This window comes from Durio zibethinus, chromosome 6, assembly GCF_047325235.1.
Source record: "Durio zibethinus cultivar Kanyao isolate XHJ-2024 chromosome 6, ASM4732523v1, whole genome shotgun sequence".
In the NCBI taxonomy this organism is placed as follows: domain Eukaryota; kingdom Viridiplantae; phylum Streptophyta; class Magnoliopsida; order Malvales; family Malvaceae; genus Durio; species Durio zibethinus.
Genome location: NC_143167.1, coordinates 34,665,373 through 34,677,414, shown reverse-complemented (window position 1 = coordinate 34,677,414; position 12,042 = coordinate 34,665,373). Strand labels below are relative to the sequence as shown.

At 36.3% G+C, this 12,042-nt stretch overlaps 1 protein-coding gene and 1 pseudogene across 3 annotated transcripts; one reads left to right on the top strand and one right to left on the bottom strand.

Moving 5' to 3' along the window:
* Window positions 1-1,152: 1,152 nt before the first annotated feature.
* On the top strand, window positions 1,153-8,471 carry LOC111284726 (protein phosphatase 2C and cyclic nucleotide-binding/kinase domain-containing protein). Of its 2 annotated transcripts, none has more exons than XM_022873608.2 (15): window positions 1,153-2,622; window positions 3,073-3,204; window positions 3,285-3,512; window positions 3,605-3,730; window positions 4,201-4,263; window positions 4,542-4,624; window positions 4,995-5,226; window positions 5,339-5,655; window positions 5,895-5,958; window positions 6,073-6,139; window positions 6,425-6,702; window positions 6,817-6,882; window positions 7,044-7,165; window positions 7,512-7,668; window positions 7,751-8,471. In XM_022873608.2, the coding sequence occupies exons 1-15, from the start codon at window positions 1,579-1,581 to the stop codon at window positions 7,994-7,996; spliced, it is 3,225 nt and encodes a 1,074-aa protein (XP_022729343.2). In that variant the 5' UTR covers window positions 1,153-1,578; the 3' UTR covers window positions 7,997-8,471. The 2 variants fall into 2 exon arrangements, with proteins under 2 accessions (XP_022729343.2, XP_022729342.2); XM_022873607.2 differs by having other exon boundaries at window positions 5,895-5,976.
* A 1,077-nt stretch (window positions 8,472-9,548) lies between these two features.
* LOC111285964 (E3 ubiquitin-protein ligase ATL42 pseudogene) lies at window positions 9,549-12,027 on the bottom strand (annotated as a pseudogene). Its single transcript, XR_016343282.1, has one exon. The product of XR_016343282.1 is annotated as an E3 ubiquitin-protein ligase ATL42 pseudogene (transcript).
* Between the last annotated feature and the right edge of the window lie 15 nt (window positions 12,028-12,042).

The window sequence follows — 12,042 nt, the reverse complement described above, 5'->3', positions numbered from 1 at the left end:
AGACTTGCCAAATAGAGTAAGACTCGGTATAATTCAGTAGGATGATAATGTTATTATTAGAAACTTTGCTCATTGTCCCCATTTCACCATTTTTTTCAACCAATGTTCAAAAAAAAAGTGAAAAAACTTTTTTACCATTATATCCATCATGCTTTTTTTTTTTTTTTTTTTTTTTCTAGTTGAAAACTATTACATATCAAAATAATTAACATCACTAACTCGAAACATTTTATTTTTCATAATTTAAAAATATAATGTAAACAAAATAGTGATTTTTTTTAATAAAAGAATATTACTTATGATTTATAAGTATTACTCACAATATCAATTGTTTAATTATTTATATATATTTATATGTTAATATATTTATAATTGTAAAATTCAATGAGGGATGTAGCATATAAAATTTTTTTCATGTATATTAAAAACATTAATTTATATATATAAACTCCATAATCTCTTGGAGTTTAAAATTTTCATCTCAGTGTATAAATATGAATTATAAATTTACAACATATTTTTTTTACAGTAAAAATATAAATACATTTTTACACACCATGTTAATTTTTTAAAATTTTAATATTAAAAAGATGATATATGTATTTTTTATTATATTAATATTTTTAATAAATATGTATTATCTTTTAAATTTTATTTGTAAAATTTAAATTTTCATTAATAATAAATGAAATATTTTTTTATAAAAATATAGCGAACACATTTTCTTTAATTAAAATTTAATACACTTCATAAGAATATATTTTACATAAAAAAGCAAAAGACAGAAAAGATCACACGCTCTCTGTTAATAGCATAGTTACAACCTACAAAGCCTAGGACAAAACAAGCGCGTGAACACACCCACAGCCGCAGAAAGAGCCGTTCTGAGCTTTGTGACACTGTCGTTTGGTCCAACTAGGCGCATTACGCACCCCTAACTTTAAGCTCCACCTCCCTGTGTACCTTACGCACTACGCGCTTTTTAATCTCGTTACGCTAACATACGCTCTGTCATCTGGGTTAGACGGTGAGTGTCTTTCGAGTAATGAAATGAACTGAAAACTGAGTCTCTCTCATTTTTGTTCTCTATTTTTTGACTTTTTCACTGTTCTATATTTATATAATAATTTAATAATATTTTAAAACTTTTTTATAGTAATTTTTTGTGTCAATGCTTCGCTTTTTTTTAATTTTTTCTCTGGAACGGTTTCTCAGAACAGTAGATCGCGAATTTTCTCTATTTTTTCTTCTAATTTCATTTCAGTTACAAAATTCCGAAAATTCTTTCAAAAAGGAACGTCAAATCCGTTAAATTTTATCTAGTTCAAATCTCTTTCTCCCTTTTCCTTCTAATTAGAAGCCGCCATTTACTGCGTAGTCTGAGGAGATTGAAACAAAATCACAAAATTCAAAATCCTTCGCATTTTCGAAAATTATCTCCGTTTTTTTTTTTGGGGGGGGTGGATTTCGACGCAAAGAATCGAATGTCCATTTTCCAAACAGCGATGAAATGAAATATTTGGAGATTTCGGAACCTATTTTCATCTCCAACTCTTGTTTTTAAAACAGTTGAGAGTGATGGGCTGCGTCTACTCGAGAGCTTGCATCGGCGAGATTTGCGTGCCGAGAGATGCAAGAATCAAAGAACCGCAAAGCGCAAGACCAAACGCGGCAGAGATTGCCGTTTTCTCGCCCGCATCTTCAAACGAAGACGAAGAAAACAGAGACCAAATCCACTCTCAGTTAAGCTTGAACCGAGCCGGTGACCCGGAGCTTGGCATCACCCGCCTCTCTAGGGTTTCGGCGCAGTTCCTTCCACCGGACGGCTCCCGAAACGTTAACGTTCCGTCAGGCAATTACGAGCTTAAGTATTCTTACTTATCTCAGAGAGGTTATTATCCAGATGCTCTAGATAAAGCTAATCAAGACAGTTTTTGTGTCCACACTCCGTTTGGAACAAATCCCGATGATCATTTCTTCGGCGTTTTCGATGGCCACGGTGAATTCGGAGCTCAATGTTCGCAATTTGTGAAAAGAAAATTATGCGAAAATTTATTAAGAAATAATAAATTCCACGTTGACGCCATCGAAGCTTGCCATGCCGCGTATTTGACGACGAACACACAGCTACACGCCGATAACTTGGATGATAGCATGAGCGGAACGACGGCTATAACGGTTTTAGTTCGTGGTCGGACGATATACGTGGCGAATTCTGGTGATTCAAGAGCGGTTATAGCGGAAAAAAGAGGGAAAGAAATCGTAGCCGTTGATTTGTCGATTGATCAGACGCCGTTTCGAGTTGATGAGCTGGAGAGAGTGAAGCTCTGTGGAGCGAGAGTGCTTACATTGGATCAAATTGAAGGGTTGAAGAATCCGGATGTGCAGTGTTGGGGAACGGAGGAAGGCGATGATGGTGATCCTCCGAGGCTTTGGGTGCCGAATGGGATGTATCCTGGAACGGCTTTTACGAGGAGTATTGGGGACTCGATTGCTGAGACAATTGGTGTTGTGGCGAATCCGGAGATAGTTGTGTTGGAGCTTACTGAAGATCATCCTTTCTTTGTGCTTGCTAGTGATGGGGTTTTCGAGTTCCTTTCTAGTCAAACTGTGGTTGATATGGTACGTTAAGGAATCATTTGAATATATGAAATGCTAATTATTAGTAAATAAACTGAAGCTTAGTTGTTGCTGTGATTACATGTTTGGGTACTAGTTATATTGTTGGTAGATTACTTGATATTCGGTTGAACTGGGATGACTACTTAGGAGCTGTCATTCTGTAGATACAGTTTAGATACGAGAAATTTGTATTCATTGATTATACAAATCAGGAAAACACTTTACTGAAGTACACTCCTTGAATTTCTGTTTGTAAAAGGTTTGATTCTTTCTTATCTTTTGTCACTTGTATGTCTATATATACATAATGGTATTTCTTAATTATTTTCATCATCTTTCTATGTAGATTGTTTTATCTGTTCTTATCCTTAGATGTACAATTTGCTGCCAAATTTTAAAATTTCCATATTCTTTTCTTTCTCTATCAGTAATTGTCTTTAATATTTTCAGGTTGCAAAATACAATGATCCTCGTGATGCTTGTGCTGCAATTGTAGCTGAATCTTATCGACTTTGGCTTCAGTATGAAACTCGTACTGATGATATTACTGTCATTGTTGTGCATATTAATGGACTAGTTAGTGTAAGTGAGCAAGCTTTTTGCAACAGATGCATTTCTTGTCTTTTCATTGTTATTTACTTCTCATTGGTTTTTCCCCTTAGGCTGATGGTGAATCAGCTAAACCTTCTACTATTTTACGGCCTCCTGTTCCTCAAGTGTTAGAGGGGACAGGATCAGAATCTCCTTCAACCTTTAGCTGGAGCTCTAGGAACCACCGAGCAAGGCATGACTTATCACGGGCTCGTCTTCGTGCTATTGAGAGTTCATTGGAGAATGGACAAGTTTGGGTTCCACCACCTCCAGCTCACAGGAAAACTTGGGAAGAAGAAGTAAGCCTTCTATTATATTCTATTAGTTTTAGATACATTAAAGGGTTTCCTCTCATGACCATGCTAAGCTGTTCTGTATTTATGTCTTACAGGCACATATAGAGCGGGCATTACATGACCATTTCCTCTTCAGAAAACTAACTGATATGCAGTGTCATGTTTTATTGGATTGCATGCAAAGAGTTGAGGTTCAACCAGGGGATATTGTGGTTAAACAGGTTAGTTATTCAATTTGCACCTTAATTTCATTTATTGCTACTATATCATGTAACTCTGATGTTCTCTAACTGCATGAGCAAATGTCTGGAAACGATTTTACTGCTTCGTTGCTGTCCTATAATTATTAATAACGCAAGCAAAGATGCCACTGTGGTAGTGATGAGTAGCATATTTAATGCTTGAAGCACTTGCCAGCAGTAAATGCCATGAATAAGGTACTGATAGTCAAAATTATTAGGTGTTTAAGGTCAAGGATTTGCTTCCTGCACATAAGAATGCTTTCTGGGTGCCAGTTTTGGTTTGAAATTGAGGTTTTCTTTCACAAAGCTGAACCCTGGTTCAACTACCTTGGCTTCACATGCAAGGAATGAAGGAGCTGATGTAAAATACAAGTTGGAGATGGAGATTTGACATTGTTAAATAGAAGTTAGGAGTTAGGACCCTCCCTAATTCTTGTTATATTTTGCAGGGTGGTGAAGGTGACTGCTTCTATGTTGTTGGAAGTGGAGAATTCGAGGTCTTCGCAACCCAGGTTTGCTTGTTTTGATCCTTATATATATATATTTATTTATTTTACATGTTATTTATGTTAAACCTTTCAAAGCTCTTGAGGACCCAAGCTTGTTTTATGAGATTTAAACTTACTTTTCAGTTCAAATGTGTACGTTACTTGTTGTGGCTCGAAGCTCAATCTAGTCATGTTCTAATTCTCTGTTATCACTTTTATGTGTTATTGATGAGTTCTTAGTTCATATATAATTGTTTATTTTCTGTGAGATTTAAGTTTTTCACCAGAAACTATACTGGCAGGAAGATAAAAATGGAGAGGTGCCTAGGGTTTTGCAGCGGTATACGGCTGAGAAGTTATCATCGTTTGGGGAGCTGGCACTGATGTATGTGTTGTTCTTTTTTCTTTCTCATCTCATAGTAAATAAAGAACTCTTTAATTCTATTTTTTGAAGTTGACAATTTGTTTTGCTTAGTGAAAATTGAAATGCACATTTAAAAATCTGGTAGAGAATTGATGCTGAGTAGCAAACTAAAATTAGAGTACATGTTACTGCCATTTATATGGAGTAGTAACAAAGCACTAATTTTCTAAATTTTCTTAATGCCAATCATTCTCTATTTGGGTGAATATTTAGATTTTCTTAGATACTTGTGAAATCTGTTGGTTTCTTGAGAGTCAGGATATTTTACCGCTCTTTCTGCCTAAAAATGTGGTACAACTTTCCCTGATAATGTTGTTCTGTTGCTATACAGGTACAATAAGCCTCTCCAGGCCTCTGTGCGTGCTGTGACAAGTGGAACTCTTTGGGCCCTAAAACGAGAAGATTTTCGTGGAATTTTGATGTCTGAGTTTTCTAATTTGTCATCCTTGAAGTTGCTTCGCTCTGTAGATCTTCTATCGAGGTTGACAATCTTACAGCTGAGTCATGTTGCAGAGTCTCTTTCTGAAGTTTCCTTCGCCAATGGGCAGGCCATAGTTAACAGGGTAGATGTTTCTCGTTCCTATATCATTTTTCCCTTTCTCTGTATTATTTTTTTATAGTGTACACTTTTTGGTTCGCATTCTTGCATCTTATATTTCTCTTGCATATCTGCAGAATGAAGGCCTCTCTGCATTGTACGTTATCCAGAAGGGCCAAGTGAGGATTACTTTTGGTATGGATTTGTTAAGCAATCCTAATGTCCACAGTCTCAAGTCTGATAACCCCAAAGAGGATGATGATCGACAAACCAGCAAAGAATTGTCTGTTGAAAAGACAGAAGGGAGCTATTTTGGGGAATGGGCCCTTCTTGGTGAAGAGATGGGTTCCTTAAGTGCAGTTGCTGTGGGTGATGTCACGTGTGCTATTTTGACGAAGGAGAAGTTTGATTCAGTCGTTGGTCCTTTGACAAAGCTTTCCCAGGATGATCAGAGGTATGTCTTTGTCTCATGCGCTCAAAGTTGCATCCCTTTTTTCCTCCTTTTTTTTTTCTTGTTAGGATGTGTTCCATTTTATATTTCACATCATCCTTCCATTTTAGATTCTGTATGTAAGCTTTTAGACTTCTCTACCTGGAAAATAATGGATTTTTTTAATTCTTTTTGTTCTCGTTTGAATGTTTAATTCTATCATTGAGAATGATATTGTTGTTTTTGTTGCCATTTTGGGCTAGAGAATATTCTCCAGATGTGCTCAAAGATTCTGTCAAGGAAATTGATATTTCAGCTTTTGCTAAAGTTAGCCTCTCTCAATTGGTTAGAAATGCTTAGTTCTGCCTCTTCCTTGTTAATATTTGCAAAATGTTATCAGCTAGAGACCTATCTCTGAAACTCAGCTAATGTCATATGCAGGAGTGGAGAACATGTTTATATTCCACTGACTGTAGTGAGATTGGGCTTGTACTTCTAAGAGACTCAGGTTGGTTCTTTCTTGTATGTCTCTGTATTTATTTTTACTCAGCAATGGTAATTTTAAGATTTGCCTTTCCCTTCTATAACAAATATAGGTATAAACGTTAATTGACATGTGATATTTAAACTGCTTTGCATGCTAAAATGAAGAAACAGGTTTAGGCATGTCAGGTGCAATATGAGATTTTAGGGAAATAAGCCTGTTAGGTGCTATGTGGTGATTTTAAGGGAAGTTTGTCATGGATCAAAAACTGATGAAATATTCCTTTGTGCAAAATTGATTGTTTACCAGAAATTTTGCTTAGTTTGAAGAGGTTTTCAAAGCAGAAGGTCAGAAAACTAGGAAAAGCAGCACAAGTTTTAAAGGAGAAGGAACTGATGAAGAGTATGAGTTCTGCAGCTTGTGTGCCAAAGGTGCTGTGCACTTGTGCTGATCAAGTGTATGCTGGAATTTTATTGAATACATGCCTTGCCTGCCCTTTGGCTTCAATACTTCACACCCCTCTAGATGAACAATCGGCACAGTTCTGTGCTGCCTCTGTTGTTACTGCCTTAGAAGATCTACATGAGGTCAGATTTCTACAAGCAGTCATTTTCTTACACTTCATTTCCTCAATTCTTTATGCATCTGTTATTTATTATAGTTTGTCTTTTTCAACATCCATATTTCATTTTGAATTTCAGAATGGTGTCCTTTACAGAGGTGTATCTCCAGATGTTATAATGTTGGACAAAACAGGCCATTTACAGGTTGGTGCCATTATTTGTTGAATTTTACATTTTGTTTACATGTATATTTAAACTGATATTATTTTATATATGATCAAAAGTTTCCCCTCTTTTTACTCATGAAGGGTGCCTAATCACATGATCTAAGCTTAATTATTTTGTTTTGTTATGCTGCTTTATAGCTAGTCGACTTCAGATTTGGGAAGAAGTTATCTAGTGAGAGAACATTTACAATTTGCGGAATGGCAGACTCTTTAGCACCAGAGGTGGTTCAGGGAAAGGGCCATGGTCTTCCTGCTGACTGGTAAAATGCATCCTATTCTCCTTTCTTCTGTTTTGTCATAAACCTTGTCATGCTTTATTTAGCATTTAAAGGAACATAATTGAATAATTTGAAATTGCAACATTGCTAGCTTGCTAAAGAACCTGACCATTAGTGTTTTCTTAGCGCATTAGAAATGTGTTAACACCAAGGGAATGTTTTTGTTGGCTTACTGAAGGACATGATATTTTGGTGAGGCGGTGGGTCTTAATTTACTATTTCTTACCAATGGGGTTAAATACTAAAATGTTCTGTGCAGTTTAATGCATCCTTCTTCCTCTCTGCCCTCTTCTATGGCATTATGTCTTTCCAACTGTTTAACTTGCAGGTGGGCACTGGGAGTCCTGATCTATTTCTTGCTGCAAGGTGAAATGCCATTTGGATCATGGAGAGAAAGCGAGCTTGATACATTTGCAAAGATTGCAAAAGGACAGTTTATTCTTTCGCAAAATTTAAGCCCTGAAGCAGTTGATCTAATCACTAAGGTTTCTCTATTACCATTACTTCTTAAATACCTCATTAAAACCATAGAATCCCTCACATGTTTGCATTAAAATAACTTTTCAGTTACTTGAAGTTGATGAAAATATAAGACTGGGATTCCATGGTTCCACTTCTGTGAAAAGTCATCCATGGTTTGACGGTGTTGACTGGAAAGGGATCAAAGATTGGAGTTTTCCTGTTCCTCACGAGTTAACTTCCCGTATAGCTCAACATTCGGAAATACATTCTGATGATTGCCCTGTTGCTGTTAGTTCCCCAGCTCAAGATATAGCAGAGCTCAATGTTCCGGAGTGGCTTGATGAATGGTAGAAGAATGATCTATATGGTTTTCCATCATTCTACTTTTTGCCAATGGTTTGGTAGTGGAGTTCCATTCCACGTGGTAAGATTGACTACTGGATTATCGGAAACTGGACAGAGAAATCATTGCAGGCATTAGATTGCTCATAATTCTGTGATTTTTTTGATGCCATTAATTCATAGTAGCATTGGAAGAAACACCTCAATTAGGTGATTGTGCTGTGTTGCCAAATTAGCGATCTAACCAATTCAGTGGATAGCTCAGTTGATAGGTTTTTGAATTTTAAAATCTTCAATTTTTTACATATTTCCCACTTTTGTAAATATGTAAATGAGGGCTCCCTGTGATTCAAGATTTCCACCTTTCTTGCGAGTGGCAGTCGATAGTTAATTGATTGGCTTTGGCCGTTTGGGTCATCATAGATGTATGGCACGTTATGATATGTTATTTGATATAAAGTGGGGATTGTTTTGCATGAAACAACTGGATTTCAAATAAATAAACATCAATGGTGGAATACCTTTGCAAGCAATATGAATTAGAGAGGTCAATCATACAGCAGAGATGCAGTATCTATGGTGTTCAAATGACCCACTGCCTCGAATATTTTCAAACGAGCAGTGATGCGCTCAGGTTGGTTTGGTATCTGAGTGGCTTCATCTGGTCAAGGAGTTATGGACAAAGAAAAACAGATAAGCTGGTTTAGTTTGGTACTAAATGTGATTGATTTTATTATATCAAGTGGTAGAGAAAAATGTGCCATTGAAATAAATAGCATGGAACCTTCAAAGATGCCATAGATTCAGCAAAGCAGGACAAGGAGGGAGTCAACTCTTACTGCTGCAGATCAAGTGTTTTTTAAGTAGATACTAGCTCTTGAGCCAGCGATTTAGACAGGCAAACAATACCAAAAAAGGGACTGAATCTGAGAAGACGCCGCCAATATAGATTTTTTTTTTTGGTGGGATTATGCCAATTGACCCAAAGAAAGATGACCGCTGATTGGCAGTGAAATTACATTGTATTTTTAAAGTGAAATGAAACTATAATGTTATATAAATAAAGGACAAATATGCGGCCATTGTTGCAAGTTGACTATGAAAGCTTAAAATATTTTGCGTAGTTTTTTCCTCTTTTTTAGATGTGGGGTAGGGGGGGGGGGGGGCGTTATGTTAATACCGTAATAGCCCAAGAATTGAACTAGTATTTTGTGCCATATGTCCCCAAATTACTAGGAATCACAACTGTTTGATGTATGGTGAGGCTGAAAATTGTACTGTATTTTGAGGTAATTTAACCTTTTGAAATTTCATTATTTTTTTGGGATGTTACTTGAACAAAAGAAGTGGTATCATTGGCAGATTTGATTCTCAAATCCAGCTTCCTTGGTTCTGCAAATGAGGAAACCTTAAAAAATTAACATGCTTAATTCAGAAAACCAGGTTGGCGAGCAGGCTGCTTGTGCTTATCTTCCATTAATTATAATGCAGAAAATTGTATTCTTTTTCAAATATTAGCGGATAAGAAAACATCAAACATAGCAGAAGATGAAGTAAGAAGGTAGCTTTTTGGTTGCTGTTGCTTATGTAGCAAAATACAATAATAAAATGGAATGGATAAATAAATATACCTGTCACTTACTATATATGGCTTTGGACATGTCTTTTACAGAAACAAAATCCTCAAGAAAAAAAACAAAATAAACAGACTGAAATTGGTGTTAAATAACGGAAAATAATCAAAGGAAATGTGTAGCTCTGCCTATTGAAATTATGCGTAAAATGCAATTATCTACATGAAATTTTCTACTTCAATCAACGGATTCAAACATCTAAATGTTGTGTTTTATCCTGAGATTGTTGAGACCTTTCTTCTTTATTGGCAAACCATTGGACTGTTCTCCTAGCAATTGGCAACCAAAGCCGCCTTATTCTTTCCTCCTTTGTGTAGGTTTCAGACAATGAAGATTCACTTTTTCTGTTTCTTGTACTGACATATCTAAACCTCGATAAAGCAGTGATCTCAGACATTGATCTTTTCTCAGTTTGATTAACAATCCTTGATGTATGAGTCAAAGTGGTTGCAGAATTTGATGTTGAAGGAAGACCAGCAGCTGAAACTGGGTTGGTTTTGTTAATTGAACTAACTTTGCTCTCAAACAATCTCTTTATCTCCAATTCCTTATTAATCTTCATAACTTGCTCGTTTTCAATTGGTCTGGTTTTTGTAAACTTCTCATCATTTATTTCCAGGGAAGAAAATCTGTTGCTCGACATATCATTAAGCATCTCAGAATTCAAGAACATCAGGTCTGAAGAACTAACACTGCTCCACCGGTTCTTCAAAACTAAATCAGATACAATGATCTTGTGATTGAACTTATGGAAGACCTTCCCATCATCATCATCGTCAGCTTCTTCTTCTTGAATTAGAACTTCACTTTCGATCTTGCCCTTTTCAGTTTTCCGGAAACTGCTTCCAATGCTGAATCTTGGTGAGCCATGATTCTCTTGCTCTCTCTGGACATAGAGCTCTATGTTTGAATCCGCTCTTAGTTCAGATTGACTCGTTGACAACCGCATGCTATTTGAGTATGCAAAGATTGTTGGGTCCTCAGCGTTGATCTTCTGTCTGCAAAGTGGGCAGCTCGAGTGCTTCTCTAGCCACTGATCAATACAATCAATGTGAAAGGCATGTTTGCACTTAGGCAGCAACCTTAGAATTTCAGTATCTTCAAACTTTGATAGACAGACTGAACATTCAAGCCCTTGTTTTGATCCTTTAAGGGAAGAGAATTTAAAGAACGGAAGTGATTCTATAACTTTCTTGTCAATTCCAGAGAACCGAGAGCTTGTTCGATGCAGTATTCCAAGGTGATGATCACCATGAACTGTTGCCCCCCTGTGAAAGAATTTGGCATAGACAAGCAGGAAAAGTGTTAAACCAAACATGACACAGAGAATACCTATGACAACCGCAGGGCTTGGTTGGAAATTTGAAGCAGCATCTCCTGAAGTTGCATCATTCCCACTAGACGGTTGTGCATCGACAAGGAAAAGCAGGAAAAAAAGGACTAAACTAATCACCCTTAATCGATTCATTGGAGGATTTGTATCTCAAAATTCCAGGAATTCTAATGCTTTACTGCTGGTATTTCACCTGGAAAATGTAAAATTTTCCCAGCAGAACTTTTAATAGTCCATGTGGGGGTAGTTTGATATGGGTTTGTTATGCATGGTCCTGACTAACATGTCACTCCCCCAAAAGGGTATCCTTCTTGTTTGTCAGTTTGCTTTCTTTCTTTTTAGGCTGTATTTGCAGCCCATATTTTATATTGCAATGGAGGTTTTTAATTGTGAAAATTTCAGAAGTGATGACATGGTGGAGTGGCTTTTGATAAAATACAAATTTTGGCCTCTAACCTGGTGGGCTTAAATTTCTTGTATAGCAATACAAAAAAAAAATATGATGTCATCCATGATAACAAACTAAAAAGGTTTTGTTTTCCATTACATTACATGTTTTCTAACTATATAAAAACATCATTGCGAAACTTGCAACAGGTAATGCATTTAACATTTTTAGTGAAAGCAGAGATCCAATTGAGGATGAGAAAATCTTCTCAGATCAAACTGTGTGCCTTATCATGAAACCAAATAAATTTTCATCAGATAAAACTGTTTGATATTCCCTTCGCTTCTATAACACGAGGAAATATTCACTTTATTTTCTCAAAAAGAAAAGGTTTATCCTTCCTTGTTGGCTGTGAAAGGAATATCAAAGATCCAACCGAGTCTACTTTTGACATCAAGGAATATCAAGGCCTGCCAAGGGGTTGCGTCTAGTCTACTCTGCTTTAAGTTAGGTTGTTTTAGGTGAGCCCATTAACTGATATAGCCAGCTAAAAGACTCAGAAATCCATTATCAAAATTTTCGTCTAATATATAAACACCAAGTCAAATGGGAGAAATTCTTGGAAAGTCATGGTTGTATCCTACTAATCTTCATTAAACCAACCTAGAATCAGACAAGCCAACCTTTCTGATTGATTTTT